Raw genomic sequence first — 19598 nt, 5'->3', positions numbered from 1 at the left:
CAGGGCACATGTATAAGATTATCTCAGCACGGGAACATTTTTTTAATGCATCCAATTGTGGAGCTAGTTATTCCAAGATCATACCTTTAACATACCTTTCGTGGCAAAACCCCTATAATTATCCTGATGGATATCCTTATGGATCAATTTTTGATAACGAGGCTGCCGCCTGTGTAGTCTAGCTACTAGGGTAGATTTCGGTATTATATTATTACAGAGGTGGGGAACCGCAACGTCTTTTTTACGACCCTTTAATCGTGCATGCGTGCAGCGTTCATTACTGAATGCTGTGGCGTGTGGAGTGAAGGATTACGTTGTGACGTTTGCCAGCGTCAGGATGTACTTTGTGGGCGGAGTTTATGCACTTCAGTCCCACCAATAACAACAGCAGCGCCAGCCTGAGCTCCTCCTGCATTGTTTATACAGGGGTTGGACAAAATAATGGAAACATCTGGAAACATCAACAAAAGTTAGTTTAATATGGTGTAGGTCCACCTTTTGCGGCGATTACAGCCTCAATTCTCCGAGGTATGGATTCATGCAAGGTGTGAATTATTTCCAAAGGAATTGTAGCCCATTCTTCAGTTAAAACACCCTCCAGTTCTTTGAGCGACGATGGCGGTGGAAATCGACGTCCAACTTGAATCTCTAAAATCGACCATAAATGCTCAATAATGTTGAGGTCTGGGGATTGTGGGGCCAGATGAGATGCTCAACTTCACTAGACTGTTCCTCGTGCCATGCTTTAACGATTCTAGCTGTATGAATTGGTGCATTATCATCCTGAAAGATGGCGTTCCCCTCCGGGGACAGTGCTTGAACCATAGGATGCACTTGGTCGCCCAAAATGCCTAAATAATCGCGGCTGTTAATTCTTCCATGAAGGGTTATCATTGGCCCGGCGGATCTCCACGAAATAGCACCCCAGATCATCACAGAACCTCCGCCATGTTTTACGGTTGGCAGAAGGCAGTCTGGATGGAATGCTTCTTTCGGCTGTCTCCAAACGTACACTCGGCCGGAGGTCGAAAATAGGGTAAACAATGATTCGTCTTAGAATATCACATGTTTCCACTGCTCGAGGGACCAACATTTGTCATTGAGAGCAGCGGTTTTCTAATTGCAGCTCTTCCGTGGAATCCAGATTTGTGCAGCTCCCGACGAATAGTTTTCGTGGAAACTGGGTTCTGTAGGTGTTCATTGAGCTCAGCAGTGATTTTCGGAGCCGTGGTCTTGCGATCCTCTCTCACAATTCGCTTTAGAGTCCAACAGTGTCTCTCAGTCAACTTCGACTTTCGTCCGAACCTGTCATTACTTTGGAGACAGTACCTCTTGACACGCCAAGCATTCGGGCACTTTCTGTTACACTAGCGCCTGCCATACCAGCACCAACAATTTGGCCTCTTTGAAAATCCGAGAGGTCTGCCATTGGTATCAGGTTCTCATCAATGTTCTTACAATTCTGCAAAACAAACAGTTAATTTACATACACATATCACATAACACAAATAATCAACTACAAAACATTACCATATGTCACGGTTTGCATGTTTATAACATGTTCGAAGATTATGATGCCAAAACGTTAGGTGTTACCATTATTTTGTCCAACCCCTGTATGTCCACAGCCCCTCCTGTGATGTATATGCCTCAGCGTCTCCTATGATGTGTATGCCCCGGCATCTCCTGTGATGTACATGCCCCAGCCTTTGCTGTGATATACCCTATCGTCTCCTGTGATGTATATGCCTACAGCCCCTGCTATGATCTATATACCCACAGCCCTTCCTGTGATGTATGTGCCCCCAGCCACTCTTGTGATGTATATGCCCTCAGCCCCTCCTGTAATGTATATGCCCTCAGCTCCTCCTGTGATGAATGTGCCCCAGCCCCTCCTGTGATCTATGTGCCCCAGCCCCTCCTGTGATGTATATCCGTCAGCGTCTCCTGTGATGTATATGCCTCAGTGTATCCTGTGATGTACAGTGCCTTGCGAAAGTATTCGGCCCCCTGGAACTTTTCAGCCTTTTCCCACATATCATGCTTCAAACATAAAGATACCAAATGTAAATTTTTGGTGAAGAATCAACAACAAGTGGGACATAATTGTGAAGTTGAACGAAATTTATTGGTTATTTTAAATTTTTGTGGAAATACAAAAACTGAAAAGTGGGGCATGCAATATTATTCGGCCCCTTTAACTTAATGCTTTGCTGCGCCACCTTTTGCTGCGATTACAGCTGCAAGTCACTTGGGGTATGTCTCTATCAGTTTTGTACATCGAGAGACTGAAATTCTTGCCCATTCTTCCTTGGCAAACAGCTTGAGCTCAGTGAGGTTTGATGGAGATCATTTGTGAACAGCAGTTTTCAGCTCTTTCCACAGATTCTTGATTGGATTCATGTCTGGACTTTGACTTGGCCTTCTAACACCTGGATACATTTATTTGTGAACCATTCCATTGTAGAATTTGCTTTATGTTTGGGATCATTGTCTTGTTGGAAGATAAATCTTCGTCCCAGTCTCGGGGCTTTTGCAGACTTCAACAGCTTTTCTTCAAGAATGGTCCTGTATTTGGCTCCATCCATCTTCCCATCAATTTTAACCATCTTCCCTGTTCCTGCTAAAGAAAAGCAGGCCCAAACTATGATGCTGGCACCACCATGTTTGAAAGTGGGGATGGTGTGTTCAAGGTGATGAGTTGTGTTGCCTTTACGCCAAACATATCGTTTGGCATTGTTGCCAAAAAGTTCGATTTTGGTTTCATCTGGCCAGAGCACCTTCTTCCACATGTTTGGTGTGTCTCCCAGGTGGCTTGTTGCAAACTTTGAACAACACTTTTTATGGATATCTTTGAGAAATGGCTTTCTTCTTGCCACTCTTCCATAAAAGCCAGATTTGTGCAGTATACGACTGATTGTTGTCCTATGGACAGACTGTCCCACCTCAGCTGTAGATCTCTGCAGTTCATCCAGAGTGATCATGGGCCTCTTGGCTGCCTCTCTGATCAGTCTTCTCCTTGTTTGAGATGAAAGTTTACAGGGACGGCTGGGTCTTGGTAGATTTGCAGTGGTATGATACTCCTTCCATTTCAAAATGATCGCTTGCACAGTGCTCCTTGGGATGTTTTGGAAATTATTTTGTATCCAAATTCGTCTTTAAACTTCTCCACAACAGTATTACAGACCTGCCTGTTGTGTTCCTTAGTCTTCATGATGCTCTCCGTGCTTAAAACAGAAACCTGAGACTATCACAGAGCAGGTGCATTTATACGGAGACTTGATTACACACAGGTGGATTATATTTATCATCATTAGTCATTTAGGACAATATTGGATCATTCAGATATCCATAATGAACTCCTGGAGTGAGTTTGGTGCACTGAAAGTAAAGGGGCCGAATAATATTGCACATCCCACTTTTCAGTATTTTAATTTCCACAAAATTTAAAATAATCAATAAATTTCGTTCAACTTCACAGTTGTGTTCCAGTTGTTGTCGATTCTTCACCAAAAATTTACATTTGGTATCTTTATGTTTGAAGCATAATATGTGGGAAAAGGTTGAAAAGTTCCAAGGGGCCGAATAGTTTCGCAAGGCACTGTATATGCCTCAGTGTATCCTATGATATATATAATATAGCAGTCTCGCTATCTCCTATGTGTTGTTTACAGACGTCTGTGTGGTGTATATAGAGCAGTTTTGGTATATCTTATGTGATATATATGCTCCAGTCCCAGAGTCTTCTGTGTAATGTATGTGCTTCAGTCCCATCGTCTCCTGTGTAATTTATATTCTCCAGCCCCAGTGTCTCCTATGTGATGTATATAGAGCATTCTTTGTGTCTCCTATGTGATGTATACAGCAGTCTTGATGTCTCCTATGTGATGCATATGCTGGAGACCTCCTACTGCTTTAGTTCTATAAATGTTACATGAACAGTGATGAATTGGGCCAAAAGGTGGCAGATGCGGTTTAACAATGATAAATGTAAGGTTATACACATGGGAAGAAGGAATCAATATCACCATTACACACTGAATGGGAAACCACTGGGTAATGCTGACATGGAGAAGGACTTGGGGATTCCAGTTAATGATAAACTTACCTGGAGCAGCCAGTGCCAGGCAGCGGCTGCCAAGGCAAACAGCATCATGGGGTGCATTAAAAGAGGTCTGGATACACATGATGAGAGCATTATACTGCCTCTGTACAAATTCCTGGTTAGACCGCACATGGAGTACTGTGTACAGTTTTGGGCACCGGTGCCCAGGAAGGATATAATGGAACTAGAGCGAGTACAAAAGAGGGCCACAAAATTAATAAAGGGGATGGAGGAACTACAATACGCAGAGAAATTAGCAAAATTAGGATTATTTAGTCTAGAAAAAAGACGACTGAGGGGCGATCTAATAACCATGTATAAGTTTGACCAAATATAGCAGTTAATAATTTTGTATGGCCCCGAGTGATGGTATTAAATATCCAAATGACCCTTAGCAGAAAAAAGGTTCCCCAGCCCAGCTTGTATAATGCTTTTGTTTTTTTATATATATACAAATATTTGCATAACTTTTGTATTAAAACATGAAACAAATTCCCCATCCCCACAACATATTTCGCTATGACACGGGGGTGCAAGGGTAATAACATGTTTTTTTTCTTTCATGTATTTTCTTTTGTGATGGCAATTACTGTAAAATTAATGTTATTTTAGAGGTAGTAGATTGCAAAACTGGTATTAGTTGCAAATGGCAAATTTATTAGTGCTCTTATATATGTGCCCTGTGCTGTTTCCTTTGATGTCCTAGTAGTAGGTTGACATTAGTTGTTGTAATTAGCGTTCTGCCAGTTGACATCAAGAACTAGCCATACATGACATAATGGTTAGCCAAAAATCCTGTCTGCCAACGATACTTTATATATGAAAGTAGTTGTTTTCATTGGTTGCTACTTGCACTCTGTTAATATATAGAGATGTGGTTGAATACATGGAATCATCGTTGAAAGCTAATTTGAGATTTTTCCATGGTTCTTGTTGAAAGTGAGGCCGTCTGACACCAAACATTACAGAGCTAATCCGAGTATGAGAGGTGAGGGACATTAATAGTGTGCTTTCCTATGTCTCTTATTCCTTCTGCTCTCAGGCAGCGTGGATTTCATACTTTTGTTTTGCGCCCTCATTGTGGAGAAGCCGGACCTATTCACCATCTCGTTTCTGCATTCATGCTGTCACAGAACATCTCACATGGACTTCTGCTGCGCAAGGTGATGTTACAAAGTGCTCTATATAGTTGATAGAAACTGAATTCTGAAAAGTAGCTTATCCCCTGGTAGTAAATGCCCAATGGGACGAGATGAACTATCCTATCCTATAACAGGTTTTACTAACTGCACCTATTCCAGACATCTCTATGAAATCCAAAAAAGTGATAGACAGTATTTTAATAGTGGACAAAAGAGTCATTGCCAAGAGCAGTAAAAGTTCTTCAGTTCCCTTAGAGTCAGTTACAAATGAATGAGGATAGACCAGGATTGAGTCACTGACACTCTAATATAAACCCCATCGGGACTGAGAGTCATATTTTTTCCTTTTGTATCACTGAACACCATTTCAAAAGGAACAATTTAATATCATGTTTTAGAGGATTTTGTGGCTACTGTAACACAATGCTATACATAGTTTTTATTTTTAAAGTTGAAAATCAACTTTAGTTTTCTGTTATGGTGTGCGCACAAAATCTTTCATAAAATTCTATGAAACTAAAAGGTCGAGGTAGCTAACTACGGTATTTAAGAATGGAGCTTTCACTTGAAGACCCTTTAATCCCTGTAGGTCACATGATGGCTACACATGAGTGTAATTCATAAATATTGGAGTTGTTAACAAATGCAAAAAACCTTAGGCTTCGTTCCCCTGAAGAGCTTTTGGATGAGGTTTTGATGTTGCAGAATTTTGGCAACTATTATGTCAATTAGGTTACTTGCATTATTTCATTACGTTTTTTGAGTGCGTCTTTTCCATGTGTTTTTAGCACTACAGTTTTTTTGTCTTTTTGGCAAGTTGCCTTTGTTTTTTTGTAAGAACTGTAATTTTTTTTGAATTTTATAAAATTTTACAATCCAAAATCAGAAACCCCTTTTAGTGTAAATGTTAGGGAGCAGTCAGAGGAACGTGACAGCCTGAATTTCTACACTACTGTCATTCTCGGGTCAGGAGAGCTGATGGCCAGTCTGATGCGACTGTTGTCCGTGTTATACAGCTGTCTGACTGCGCCCTTAGACTACGTGCCCACGATCTTTGGGCGAGTTTTTGATATTGCAGATTTTCTGCTCCATGTCGGCATCTTCTATGAAAATTAGTTTACACGCAGTATTGTGTGTTTTAATTAGGTTTTGTCTCTTGTTGGTATATCATGTGATACGTTAAAGCTTCCTTATTTTTGATACTTCCTGGTATTTGGTTTTGATAACATTTTATTTATAAAGTCATGTGCGGATTACATGCTTTTTTTATGCGTTTGCACCATGGATATGTACTTAAAACGTATGTACTTCTTTATCTCCTGATTTTTTTGCACCTAATGCAAGTCCATGCGAAAAATCTGCACATAAAACTCAAAAGAAATTGACATGTTGTGAACGTGAAACATGCGCCGCAGGTCAGTTTACACTGAGCAGAAAGAACCAGGGGGCAGGAGATTTCTATAAATCCCATCTACTTTGCTGGGACCGTATTGCTGCATGGTTGACACACAGAAGATGCGCATGTGTCAAAAACTCATCGTGGGTGCACGGGCTTACAAACTAATAATTGTTGACTAATATTATTTTTTTTTCTATGTCTTTCTTCAATAATTGTTGCCCCCTTTCATGCTATTGCAGGCTCCAGTGTTGCAGTATCTCTACTACCTGGCACAAATTGGCATCGCCATGTCCCCACTGAGCAATAATAGTCTCTTCCTAAGCTATCACCGGAACCCACTCCCAGATTTTCTGTCTCGGGGCCTTATGGTATCATTGTCCACAGATGATCCTCTGCAGTTTCACTTCACAAAGGTATCCTAGGAGGACGTCCGATGGTTTCCTACCATGTTATTTCTGCTATTTTTCCTTGTGTGTTCTGCATGCAGATGTCAGCTGTAAGTTAGTAGTGAAGCACTGAAAGTACTGCGCAGTGTACTCTAATGTTTCACAGCCTGCCAACATGAACACAATAGTATTTTCTGTCCAAGTGCTTTCTGGGAAAGCTGCCATCACATGGACAGCACAAGGGCCAATGTTATCCAATTCAGTGTTTGTTACATGGGCATATAAAAATCACAGCATTCACTAATCAGCCAGATTTTGGTTGAGACTCAAGTCTATGGGTGTGCAGAAAAGGATTGGATCCCATAGGGATCAACTGTATAACATCCAGTTTTTACAAGTGCATTGCAATTATTAATATAGGAATCTGCTTTGGGTCTTGTAATTCTATTAACTGCTGATATATAAAAACTGACATTCAGATGACAAAAAGTCTATGGTGTTTTTTTTAAGAAAATCAAACTATTTTTTTATGCACTCGTGTGAACTTAACCTTTTGGTTATTTTTTCCCTCATAGTCATTTTTTTAAAATAGAATGGTTTTTTTTCAGATGTGTTCCTATATGCTTCTGTATAGGATGAGAAAATTTCATGAAGGCCTATAGTCCTGATTCATTAAAGATTGTTTTGCCAGTTGTGCAGAAATTGTGCAACTTTTGGCATAGTTATGCCAGCCCAGGCCAACTCTGCCAACGCTCTGGAAAGTAGGTGGGGCTTAGCTGGGGAGGTGTGGCCAAAGCACCCTGCAGACCATCAAAAGCAGCAAAGAATCTGCCACAAAAGGCTGACTGGGATACATGTAGGCAAGCGCACTGTTTACCACGACTGGTGTGCAAAACTCCTGTCGTGATGAATTGGGGTTTATTGCTGAAGAAAAACGCCAGCAAAAAATGGCTATTAAACATGTAATTTAAGAGAAATAGCTGCAAGAAAGCTAAAAGTTTTATTTTTATTCTTTTTGTGTAAATACTTGCTAATTTGTAGCTTGTTTTGTAGGAGCCTTTAATGGAAGAATACAGCATTGCAACTCAAGTGTGGAAGCTGAGCTCTTGTGACATGTGTGAGCTCGCTAGAAACAGCGTCCTGATGAGCGGCTTTCCCCACAAGGTAACATCACTAAGTATCTGCACTTAATAATGACATACCGAACTACAAGTACTAATCAATGTCAGCATTTTCCATAAGGGTATGTGCACACGATGTCTTATAGATGCCGGGGAGCACTCCAGAAAAACTGGCAAATTTCTTTTTCTGGTGCATTCTCCTCTGTTTTTTGCGGCTTCACTGTTGATGTTTTTTATTCTTATTTCTGTGTACAATTTAGTGAGCAGAAGCTGCTTGAAGAACGATCAGATCACTTCTTTTAACCTCTTTGCATCTTTACAAATATGAAGCTTAAAAGCCTGAAAATATGTAAAGCAAGTCATTTTACATTGCTATATGCATAGGTTCATTCTTTTCATAGCATCACAATATTATATTTTGCCTAGTAAAGTGGTATTTCCAATTATACATAAATCATACAAAAAGGGGGTTGGAAACCATGTGCCATAAAATCAATAAAGTTTTATTAAAAACAAATTAAAATGCATTGCAGTACAATGTGATACATATGGGAGCAGTAAATGCAAAAGAAAAAAGGCCGATAAACCAGGTACAATAGGGTCCAGAAAAAAGCATAGATCTATGATTTTTGTAGTCAATTTATCAAGTATATGATAATGGTAAACCAGAGTAATTAGTGGAGCTCAATGCATAAAAGCTTCCAGAAAAAAATGACCTGAATAGATATATATCTCTAGGATAAATGACAAAAATTCTATTCAAGACCCCATCACATTAAGGCAAAGGCCTTAATCTCTAAGTGTCAGTAGTATGTAAGTAAGCCAGAGAGGGAGAGGAAAGGGTTACTGCTGCTAGGCAGATACTGTACCTGGAAGGCCGAGGCACCCCTGACACACATTCCCCTGAGAAAAAGCCTAATCGGGAAACGCGCCTCAGGGGTGCCTCGACCTTCCAGGTGCAGTATCTGCCTAGCAGCAGTAACCCTTTCCTCTCCCTCTCTGGCTTACTTCATGCCATATGCTTTGTGAGCGGCTTGCATGCTTTTATACACTGCACTATGCAATACTTTCTAGCATGTCTGTTTACTGCACTATGCATCTAGTTGGTATAGACATACTTCTGCCATTCAGAGATTAGGATTTAGTTACTGTATGCCGTATCCTTTGTAGGTAGTTATTATGCTTTTATATTTTTGCACTAAGCATTCTTTAGCATGGCAATTTTGCCCTTTGCAATATGCATCTAATTGGTATATACATACTGTTGCCACTTAGAGATTAAGGCCTTTGCTGGCTTTTTATGTGATGGGGTCTTGAATAGAATTTTTGTCATTTATCCTAGAGATATATATTCTATTCAGGTATTTTTTTCCTGGAAGCTTTTATGCATTGAGCTTCACTAATTACTCTGGTTTACCATTATCATATATTATATACTTGATAAATTGACTACAAGAATCATAGATATATGCTTTTTTCTGGACCCTATTGTACCTGGTTTATGGGCCTTTTTTCTTTTGCATTTATTGCTCCCATATGTATCACATTGTACTGTAATGCATTTTAATTTGTTTATAATAAAACTTTATTGATTTTCTGGCACATGGTTTCCAACCAGTTTTGTATCATTCTTTTCATAATTTATTGAGCGCTTCTTCAGGAAGACCAGCCTGAAAAAGATGTCATGTGCCCATACCCTTAAAGCGTGGCTCCGCACCTGTGTCATAATTCCTGAATCCATAGGCCTTGATTGACAGATAGCAGTAAACGTCTTAAGTAGAAGATTTGTGCCAATCTATTTTTCCTCAGGTGAACAGTTCAGTCCTTTATATCACAATATAGCACATAATAGTACTGTATTGGAAAATGTTCTTGAGAAATGTGGTCAGTTGAATATAGGCTCCAGGTTCCCTTGATCAGCAAGGCCAAATTCAGCACATATGGGCCTGTCACGTTTGAGTCAGCAGCCCTGCGACTAGTCCGTGCATTGCAGTCCATATTCAGACCACCCGGACGTCTGACTGAGGCCTAAGGCCTCTTTCACACATCAGTTTTTTGCCGTCAGGCGCGATCCGGCTTTTTTCTGTAAAACCGGATCCGGCGAAATGCAATGCCGGATCCAGTTTTTCCCCATTGACTTGCATTAGGCCTGTTTCACACTTCCGTTTTTTCAAATCCGTCAAAATCCGTTGGTTTCCGTAAAAAAACGGATCCGCCATTTTTTTGCAGGATCCGTTTTTTTTGTCCCATAGACTTCCATTAGTGGTTACCGCGGATCCGTCAAAAAACGGATCCGTTTTTTTAAAAACGGATCCGTTTGCATCAGTTTCCGTCAAAAAAACGGAAACGGATCCGTTTGGCGGACACAAAAACGGAAGTGTGAAACAGGCCTTAGCGCATTTTTTATTGTGAGGTAGGTGCAGGAAAGTCATCTGGGAAATTGTCCCTTATGCCTTTGAAAACAAGACCTCCCGCATGAATTAATTCAAAATAGCTGCATTTATATAGATCATCGTAAGATAAAGGGCAGCAAAAAAGGCCTTAGTCGCAAAAGCAATGGCAGACTTAGCGGTATGAAAGACTGATCACTTAAATAACCAGAAACTATCCAACAAAAGTACAGCTGGAAATATATAAGTAAGATCTATATGGGAAAAGATGATAATAAAGAGCCCTAATACAGAAGCATAGTGTAATGTTCTGAAAATGACCACAAGATGGCAGGGTCTACTAAATATTCAAAAAGACATGGAAAAGTATACCGTATATCATTGATGGTCCCAAAATATACAGGGGCAGGCTCCGACTGGCCCATAGGGGAACAGGGGAATCCCCCGGTGCAGCCACCAACCCCACTGTATGGGCAGTACTTGGCATAATTCAATTGATGCTGTACAGAAAAAAGCAGCATCTCAACATTCTTTAATCAAACTACCCAGTTTATTATTATATAGAGATATAGGTACATTTGTGAATGTGGGTAGTGTAATATTTGTATGCAGGTGAAAAGTGGGCAACCAAAGTCAATGTTACTGGTACCCCAGTTCGACACTGTACAGGGGCTTCTCACAAAATTAGAATATTATCAAAAAGTTAATTTATTTCAGTTCTTCACTACAAAAAGTGAAACTCATATATTATATAGAGTCATTACAGAGTGATCTATTTCAAGTGTTTATATCTGTTAATGTTGATGATTATGGCTTACAGCCAATGAAAACCCAAAAGTCATTATCTCAGTAAGTTAGGCTGTGTGCACACGCTGCGGATTCCGCTGCGTTTCCGCAGCGGTTTTGGCCGCTGCGGACACGCAGCAGTTTTAGCTGCGGTGTACAGTACCATTCATTTGAATGGAAAAACAAAAAACGCTGTGCCGACGCTGCGGAAAAAAACGCGCGGATTTGCTGCGGTTTTGAATCCGCAGAAAGAATTGCATGTCAATTCTTTCTGCGGAAACCGCTGCGGGTTCCTATCTCCACCATTGTGGAGATAGTGAATCCGCAGGACCAAACCGCAGGCAAAACCGCAGATAATCCGCAGGTCTTTGGACCTGCGGATTATCTGCGGTTTTTGCAAAATCCGTGCGGATTAATCCGCAGCGGAATCCGCAGCGTGTGAACGTGGCCTTAGTATAATTAACAAAAAACACCTGCAAAGGCTGCCTACCATTACAATCAGTGTGGTTTTGGGGAGTCATGTCATCTGCTGTTGTAGGACCACTGTGTTTTATCAAGGCCAAAGTCAGCGCAGTCATCTACCAGGAAATTTTAGAGCACTTCATGCTTCCCTCTGCCGACAAGCTTTTTGGAAATGGAAATTTCATTCTCCAGCAGGACTTGGTACCTGTCCACACTGCCAAAAGTACCAATACCTGGTTTAAAAACAGTGGCGTAGCAACTGTTTGTGGCGCCCGGGGCGGTTGAAAAATTTGCCGCCCCTTTGGTCGTTGATAATCCGGAAGCATCCCAAGAGCCCACACTACACTCAAAGATCAAACCCCTCCAGAGCTCTGCCCGAAGCAACCCCCTCCAGCGCTCTGCCCCGGCGCAACCCCTCCAGCTCTCTGCCCTGGCGCAAACCCCCTCCAGTGCTCTGCCCCAGCGCAAACCTTCTTCCAGCGCTCTGCCCCGGCGCAAACCCCCTCCAGCGCTCTGCAACGGTGCAACCCCCTCCAGCGCTCTGCAATGGCGCAACCCCCTCCAGTGCTCTGCCCCGAAGCAACCCCTTCCAGCTCTCTGCCCCGGTGCAAACCCACCCAGTGCTGCAATGTCCGGTTAGCCAGCGGTGTACGGCTGCACAACTAAGTGCATTTACTATTACAAAATCTGGCAACATTATGTGACAACCAGTGTAGAGCTGAGATGCAGCCATATTGGTTGTCACCCTGCTGCACATATACTTATGTATAGAAAGTAAACTAGTCAGAAGAAACTCTATATTGCCTAAAAACCAGTGATAACTGGGACAGTACAATATAACGTGTGCACAACTCTACAGTCTCACCTCACAACTCCAGTAGAACTAATGCAAATGCAGCGAGCAGCAACAACTGTGCATGCCATTTTCTAGCGACCTTTGACGCTTTCCGTACAGCATGATGGCCGACTCGTTGATGCCTGTATGACAGTCCGTACAGTGACGTCTGCCGATCGTACCGTACAGCGGAAGCCAGCTCTGGCTTGGCCCTGCTCGCTCGCCCCCCCCCACGCTACGCCACTGTATGTGGCATAATCTAATCTAGGCATGAATGGGATCTCCAGCTAGCCCAGTGGGCACAGTAATAGTGGTATGTGGCATGATTTGGGCATGGGGTCCCCAGCCAGGGAGCACAGTAATAGCGAACTATGGTATGATCTGGACATGAGTGGGGCCTCCAGCCAGTGGGCACAGTAATAGCAGACTATGGCATGATCTGGACATGAGTGGGTTCCCCAGCCAGTGGGCACAGTAATGGCGGACTATGGCATGATCTGGACATGAGTGGGGTCCCCAGCCAGTGGGCATAGTAATAGCGGACTATGGCATGATCTGGACATGAGTGGGGTCTCCAGCCAGTGGGCACAGTAATAGCGGACTATGGCATGATCTGGGCATGAGTGGGGTCTCCAGCCAGTGGGCACAGTAATAGCGGACTATGGCATGATCTGGGCATGAGTGGGGTCTCCAGCAAGTGGGCACAGTAATAGCAGACTATGGCATGATCTGGACATGAGTGGGGTCTCCAGCCAGTGGGCACACTAATAGCGGACTATGACATGATCTGGGCATGAGTGGGGTCTCCAGCTAGCCCAGTGGGCACAGTAATAGCGGACTATGGCATGATCTGGGCATGAATGGGGTCCCCAGCCAGTGGGCACAGTAATAGTGGACTATGGCATTATCTGGGCATGAGTGGGGTTTCCAGCTAGACCAGTGGGTACAGTAGGTACAGTAATAGCGGACTATGGCATGGCATGCAGAGCAGCAGACACCTTAGCTGCAGCACAGAGGAATACTCAGCCCTAGAAAGTTTCTCTCCATCCCCGGCCCATCAGCCCTTGCTGGCGGCTCTTGCACACCAGGCTGGCACGGACCCTGTACACGGGATAGCGGATCTCCCGGCAGATCACCCGCTGACACTGCCGGACACAGCGAGTCTGCACCTACCTTGTTCTCGGGGAGGTTCTGCAGCAGCTCCTTCCCTGCACAAGTCGTGATCTGCACTCCCTGGTTCTCCACCTCCTTGTTGCCGGGGGTCTTCTCCGGAGTCGGGCTGTTTGCCCCTTGGGGGGGCAGAGTTGCTCTTTCTCCGACAGTGAGAGAGTCAAAGTCTATAGTCTTACTCTCATAGGCGCCCTCCACATTCCAGAACATGCCGCTGTACTTCACCCGGGGGACCTGGTCTGCCGTGCCCGGGCTTGGCCCTGCTCGCTCGCCGTTGTTGTACTCTTCGGGTCTTGTTTTGATTCCTGGCGGTCGCTGGGAAGATGGCTGGGACGTTAGAGAGGGTGAGGATTTCTGCCTCCGAATTACCGGAGCAGTTTGCAGCCAACGACGGCCCTGTAGCCCGAGGTACGTTAGGACCGATAATGGTGGTTACTTTCCAGTTAGTGAGTGGTGTGGTCTGCACTGTTCCTCCACGCTTCCCCCCCAGAGGAGAGGAATTGCTGCCGCGCCGCCCCCACACACGTGCCGCCTGGGGCGGACCGCACCCCCCCACGCTACGCCACTGTTTAAAAACAACAGTATAACTGTGTTTGATTGGCCAGCAAACTCACCTGACCTTAACTTCATAATCTATGGGGTATTGTCAAGAGGAAAACGAGAGACACCATACCCAACAATGCAGACGAGCTGAAGGCTGCTAGCAAAGCAACCTGGGCCTCCATAACACCTCAGCAGTGCCACAGGCTGATCGCCTACATGCCACGCCACATTGATGCAGTAATTAATGCAAAAGGAGCCCCGGCCAAGTATTGAGTGCATTTACTGAACATACATTTCAGTAGGCCAACATTTCAAATTTTAAAATCATTTTTCAAGCTGGTGTTATAAAGTATTCTAAATTACTGAGATAATGACTTTTGGGTTTTCATTGGCTGTAAGCCACAATCATCAACATTAACAGAAATAAACACGTGAAATAGATCACTTTGTAATGACTCTACATAATATGAGTTTCACTGTTTGTATTGAAGAAATGAAATAAATTAACTTTTTGATGATATTCTAATATTGTGAGAAGCACCTGTATATAATCAAAGAAATCTACATAAAACAAATGATAGAAGGCAAGATTAACAACTGTAAATATATAGAAAACAATTTATATAATGAGGTACACTCATACACATTGAAATTGCAACACCAAGAACGAAAAGTGGAATTATAGAAGTCACAGGATGGATAAACCTATTACTGATATGCAAATGATGAAGAAATGGAAACAATATTTTCAAAACTTCAATTTATTGAGTATGGAGTAAGAGAGCCACATACACACACTTCCAATCCTTGGCTGCTATCAGTGAGGTTATTAATAGTAGTGTGAGGAATTGTCTGCCACGCTGAATGCACTTGAGCACAAAAATCATCTAGATCCGCTGATGGCGGCTGCACATCCAGTGTGTTTTTTTGCCAGAATTGCTATAAAACCGCATTGTTTTTTACACGATCTTTGAAAGCCGTGAGAAAAAGGTGCGGCATTGCCACAATTCCAGCAGGGAAACTCACCATGGCTGGAACGTGTGAACGCAGCTTTGATGATAAGGGAAAGTAGAAATAGCTGCTTATCTCGTCAGGCGAGGCATCGTCTTAGCATTGCAGTGTAGAGCTAGATGCCTTCTGCAAGGAAAAGAAGTAGGGACTTTATTGTCTAAAGCCAGATGGGGAAGGTGACTAATTCTGGCAAGGTCATTATGCCTGCCAGCTCATATGTGGTATTAACTGGATGGCATTCTCACATCCAATAGAATGGGAACGTCTTGGGGAATGTAGCTGTCAATTTTGGGTCACAGAAGGGAATTCTGTGCATAGTAGCACCCTCTGTGATGTCTACAATGGTCTTTGTGAGACAACCCCTTTAAGCCCCCCTCAAACCAAGGCCTATTTCATCCTCCAACCAAACCTTCAGAACTGTATGGACATGGATTTTTTTATCTGTGTGACTTGGAATTTGTGTGGAGGATTTTCTATTATTATTGTGTGTTCCTATAGGATGTGTCTGCGGTGAAATTTCCATACATTTCACCCTTTGTATTTCAAAGGGTATACTCGCTGGCAATGTCCACAGCATAAATTGACATGCTTGCATATCAGCTTCTCATTAATGGTCAGTTTAGTATGTGATTTTTCTATGCAGCATGTGATGGAGATTTTATCCATCTTGAAAATGTAGATGGAAATTCTGTGTATACGCCCCGTGTGAATATGCCCATAGGCACATTCATGCACACAATTTTACCCTTACTCCTATTAAACTGTTAGGCCTTCGTAAGTTTTTCTTTTTTTTTTCTGAAGCCCTTCCAAACTTTTCAACTCATTCACATGTCCTATCTGTAGCAGAAATTCTGCAGATGCAATGCCCAATGTAGATTTCCCAATGCGTGCGATGTAGATTTCTTTACTGAAGCAAGGCCTTTGTCTGTCGATTTCACCACGAAATAGAAATAGTTGTTACAGTTATGCCTACAACATGAATTACTTGCTTTCTAATGTTACATTATGTGATGACAGGTGAAAAGTTATTGGCTGGGGCCTAATTATGTGCAAGAAGGTCCAGATGCAAATGATATTCGCAGAACAAATGTGCCTGACATACGGGTTGGGTATCGATATGAGACGCTAAGTGAAGAGTTGATGCTAATCACACAGGCTCTGCAAAGTGAAGAGCTGGAGACCATCCCCGAAGAAATGCTGTGTATGGGAGAAGGACTGAACCGGAATCCCAAAGACACTGGAAGCATCGGAGATGAGAAGAAGAAGCCCTAATAGGACGGAGGAGACTGAAGGGGGAAGGGACAGAGTGCATTGGGTTCACCATATGAAAGAGATGACGGAGTGCATGGGGTTCATTATAAGATCGATAAATGTCAACAAGAAAAAAAGCCTTAAATAAAAACACCAAAAAAAGAAAAAGCCAGATCATTATTAGTAAAATGTGAAGCTGCTTAGGTTGTTGGGTTACATGAGATGCTAGGACAAGGATGATACTGTGATAATGTGCAGATCATTGTGCTGTAAATGTTACTCAGCTTCTGTATCTCCTGACACAACAATAAAACCCATGGCAGTGAGAAAGGGTAAGAGAAAATAAGTTTCCTAAGGGAAAAAAGGCGTGAGGTCAATGCTGTACTCTGAAGTGTGGAGCAGCCGAGATACCTAGATCATGGGGAGAAATCTTAGGAAGAAGGAAACTAAGGCATTCAAAATGTATGCTACATACCACAAAGTCACAATGAATCGCCATAGACATTTTATACACTGTGTGTCCACGATTTCAATGGCAATACGGCCACTTTATACTAAAGGTATATTTTTCTTACAGGTGAGAGTGCATGCTGAGAGTTGCATTAATAGTGAAGTAAGAGAATTTTGTGTATGTGGCAGATGGGACATAGTGCTCTGTGCAACTTTATTTTCTTACGTTTTGGTAGTCCGCCGCCTATTCAGTGACACTGGACTTGGAAGAGAAGCATACATTAATGCAAAAATGACCGAGAAGAGGTGGGCCATGTCTGATGTTCATCTGTTTGATATTAGCTTGCGTTTGGATTCCATTAGATTAGGATTAGAACAGCACACCAGCATTTTTTAGGCTAAATTGTCATCTTATCCACTCTTATATAGAGGTCTCTGTTCTTTGCCTTTAGATTTGATATCTTGGGACCAATATCAAAACATTGATGAGAATAATTAGAAAAATAAATGGTAAAACTAACAGCAGAATCTAACTTGTGACCTTGTGTTTGTGGTTGTCACTGTATTGTACTGCTGTGCATCCTGCATGCTCAGGAGCGAGTGTTTGTCCGTCGTTCTCACCAATTACACTCACATTTCATCTCACGTTTGATTAGATAAATACTGGAATATGCATGAAAATAAAAAAAAAAATTGTTCATTGTATGTATCTGGTGTATTTATTTACAATCATAATTATGTTTCTTCATAAAAAAAAGCTGTCTCAATACGACTAACAACCTTTATAGAATATTCCTATATACACGTGAAATCTTTATTTCAGGCCATTGGGTCATAAAGTAAAAATAGTTTAACTTTTCCAATAACCCCTTTATGCAATCTGCTGTACATGAATATCGTGGTGAAGTGTTACCACAGCTCACTGTACATCACGAGACTGGAACAGGCGCAGGAGCTGTGCCGGTGCCATCCACAGCGGACTGTGACATACAGCTGGGTTCACTCTGCAACAGCCAGGATGCTTTGTGTGAAACCAGCTGTTTAACCCCTTCACCCCCGAAGCCTGTTATCACCTCCCTGACCAGGCCAAGTTTTACAATTGTGACCAGTGTCAATTTATGTGGTAATAACTCTGGAACGCTTCAACGGATCCCACTGATTCTGAGATTTTTTTTTCTCTTGACATATTGAACTTTATGATAGTGATAACTTTTGTTATATATGACTTGCTTGTATTTGTGAAAATATCGGAAATTTGGAAGAAATTTGGAAAATTTTACAGCATACTGGAATGCTCTGCATGACACAAAAAATAGTTCTTATTAACCCCTTAGTGACGGGGCCAAATTTTTGAAATCTGACATCTGAAATCCCTATATGTAGTATAACTCTGGAATGCTTCAATAGATCCTAATGATTTTTAGATTGTTTTTTTTCGTGACACATTATACTTTGTTAGTGGTAAATGTATGCCTATATGTTTTGTGTTTATAAAAAATATCAGAAATTTGACAAATGTAAACAAAATTTGCAATGTTCAAACTTTGAATGATTATCACTTTAATCCAGATGGCCATACCACACAAAAGCATTAATAAATAACATTTCCCACATGTCGGCTTTACATCAAGTCCATTTGTAAAATGTTATTTTATTTTGTTAGCCTTTTAGGAGGTTTAAAAATGTAACAGTAATTTTTCATTTTTTTAAGGAAATTTCCAAAACTTATTTTAATGAAGGACCTATTCAGGTTTGAAGTGACTTTTGGGGTCCTAGATATTGGAAAACCTCCAAAAGTGATACCATTTTAAAAACAGCACCCCCTGACATATTGAAAACTGATGTCAGGTATTTTATTAACCCTTCAGGTAATGTTAAGGAATGAATGCAAAGTGGTATAGCAGGAATGAAAAAATGTATTTTTACTACTTAAATGTTGCTGACTTCTGAACAGGCCATTGTAGCCGGCATGCACTAAGGCCACTATTTGGCTGTGAATTGCCATGGCAAACATCAGGACCACACAATAAAGATCTCAGTGTGCCGATGGGGTTAAAGAGGGAGCCCCACACTCTGTTAACCATTTATATGACGTAGTCACTATTGACAGCAGCATCTAAGGGGTTAAACAGATATGGATGGTGACAACACTGATAGTGCTGATGCAGCAAGTTGTCAGCTATAGTGTACAGCCAACAGCTGCTGGATTATCACCTGTGTGGGGATGCTATTCTGTTAAATCTCAGGTCAGTAAAAAGACGTATTGGCGTTCATTAAGTGGTTAAGTCAACCTACGGCGGGGTCTAGTCCTATTTGCTTAGCTGGTCTTGATCCAGCGCTTCTCTCTGCACTCCAGTACAGGCGTACTTCCCTCTCACCTGCCGAGGGCACAGCAAAGTATTGTAGTGTACATGCGAAGGCGTTTTTTGGCCTTTCCCCCCGCATGTACATTACAGTAATTTGCTCTGCCTTCGACGGGAAGAGAAGTACGCCTTTGCAGAGCGTGATAGAGAAAACTGGATTACGTAGCATGTGTCACTCACACAA

General features: G+C 42.2%; 1 protein-coding gene across 5 annotated transcripts in view; it reads left to right on the top strand.

The window, feature by feature from the left end:
- Positions 1 to 17756, top strand: part of AMPD2 (adenosine monophosphate deaminase 2) — a 213174-nt gene extending 195418 nt beyond the window's left edge. For all 5 annotated transcript variants that reach the window (XM_073542451.1, XM_073542450.1, XM_073542455.1 and 2 more), the window contains exons 15-18: positions 5148 to 5268; positions 6886 to 7059; positions 8086 to 8196; positions 16368 to 17756. In XM_073542451.1, the coding sequence (XP_073398552.1) occupies positions 5148 to 5268; positions 6886 to 7059; positions 8086 to 8196; positions 16368 to 16622 (661 nt within the window). In that variant the 3' untranslated portion in view covers positions 16623 to 17756. The remainder of the gene's footprint in view (positions 1 to 5147; positions 5269 to 6885; positions 7060 to 8085; positions 8197 to 16367) is intronic.
- Positions 17757 to 19598: the final 1842 nt, after the last annotated feature.

The sequence above is a fragment of the Dendrobates tinctorius genome, unplaced genomic scaffold, assembly GCF_039654945.1.
Source record: "Dendrobates tinctorius isolate UK_male_01 unplaced genomic scaffold, ASM3965494v1 ptg000127l, whole genome shotgun sequence".
Lineage (NCBI taxonomy): Eukaryota > Metazoa > Chordata > Amphibia > Anura > Dendrobatidae > Dendrobates > Dendrobates tinctorius.
This window is presented reverse-complemented; position numbering and strand designations above follow the sequence as displayed.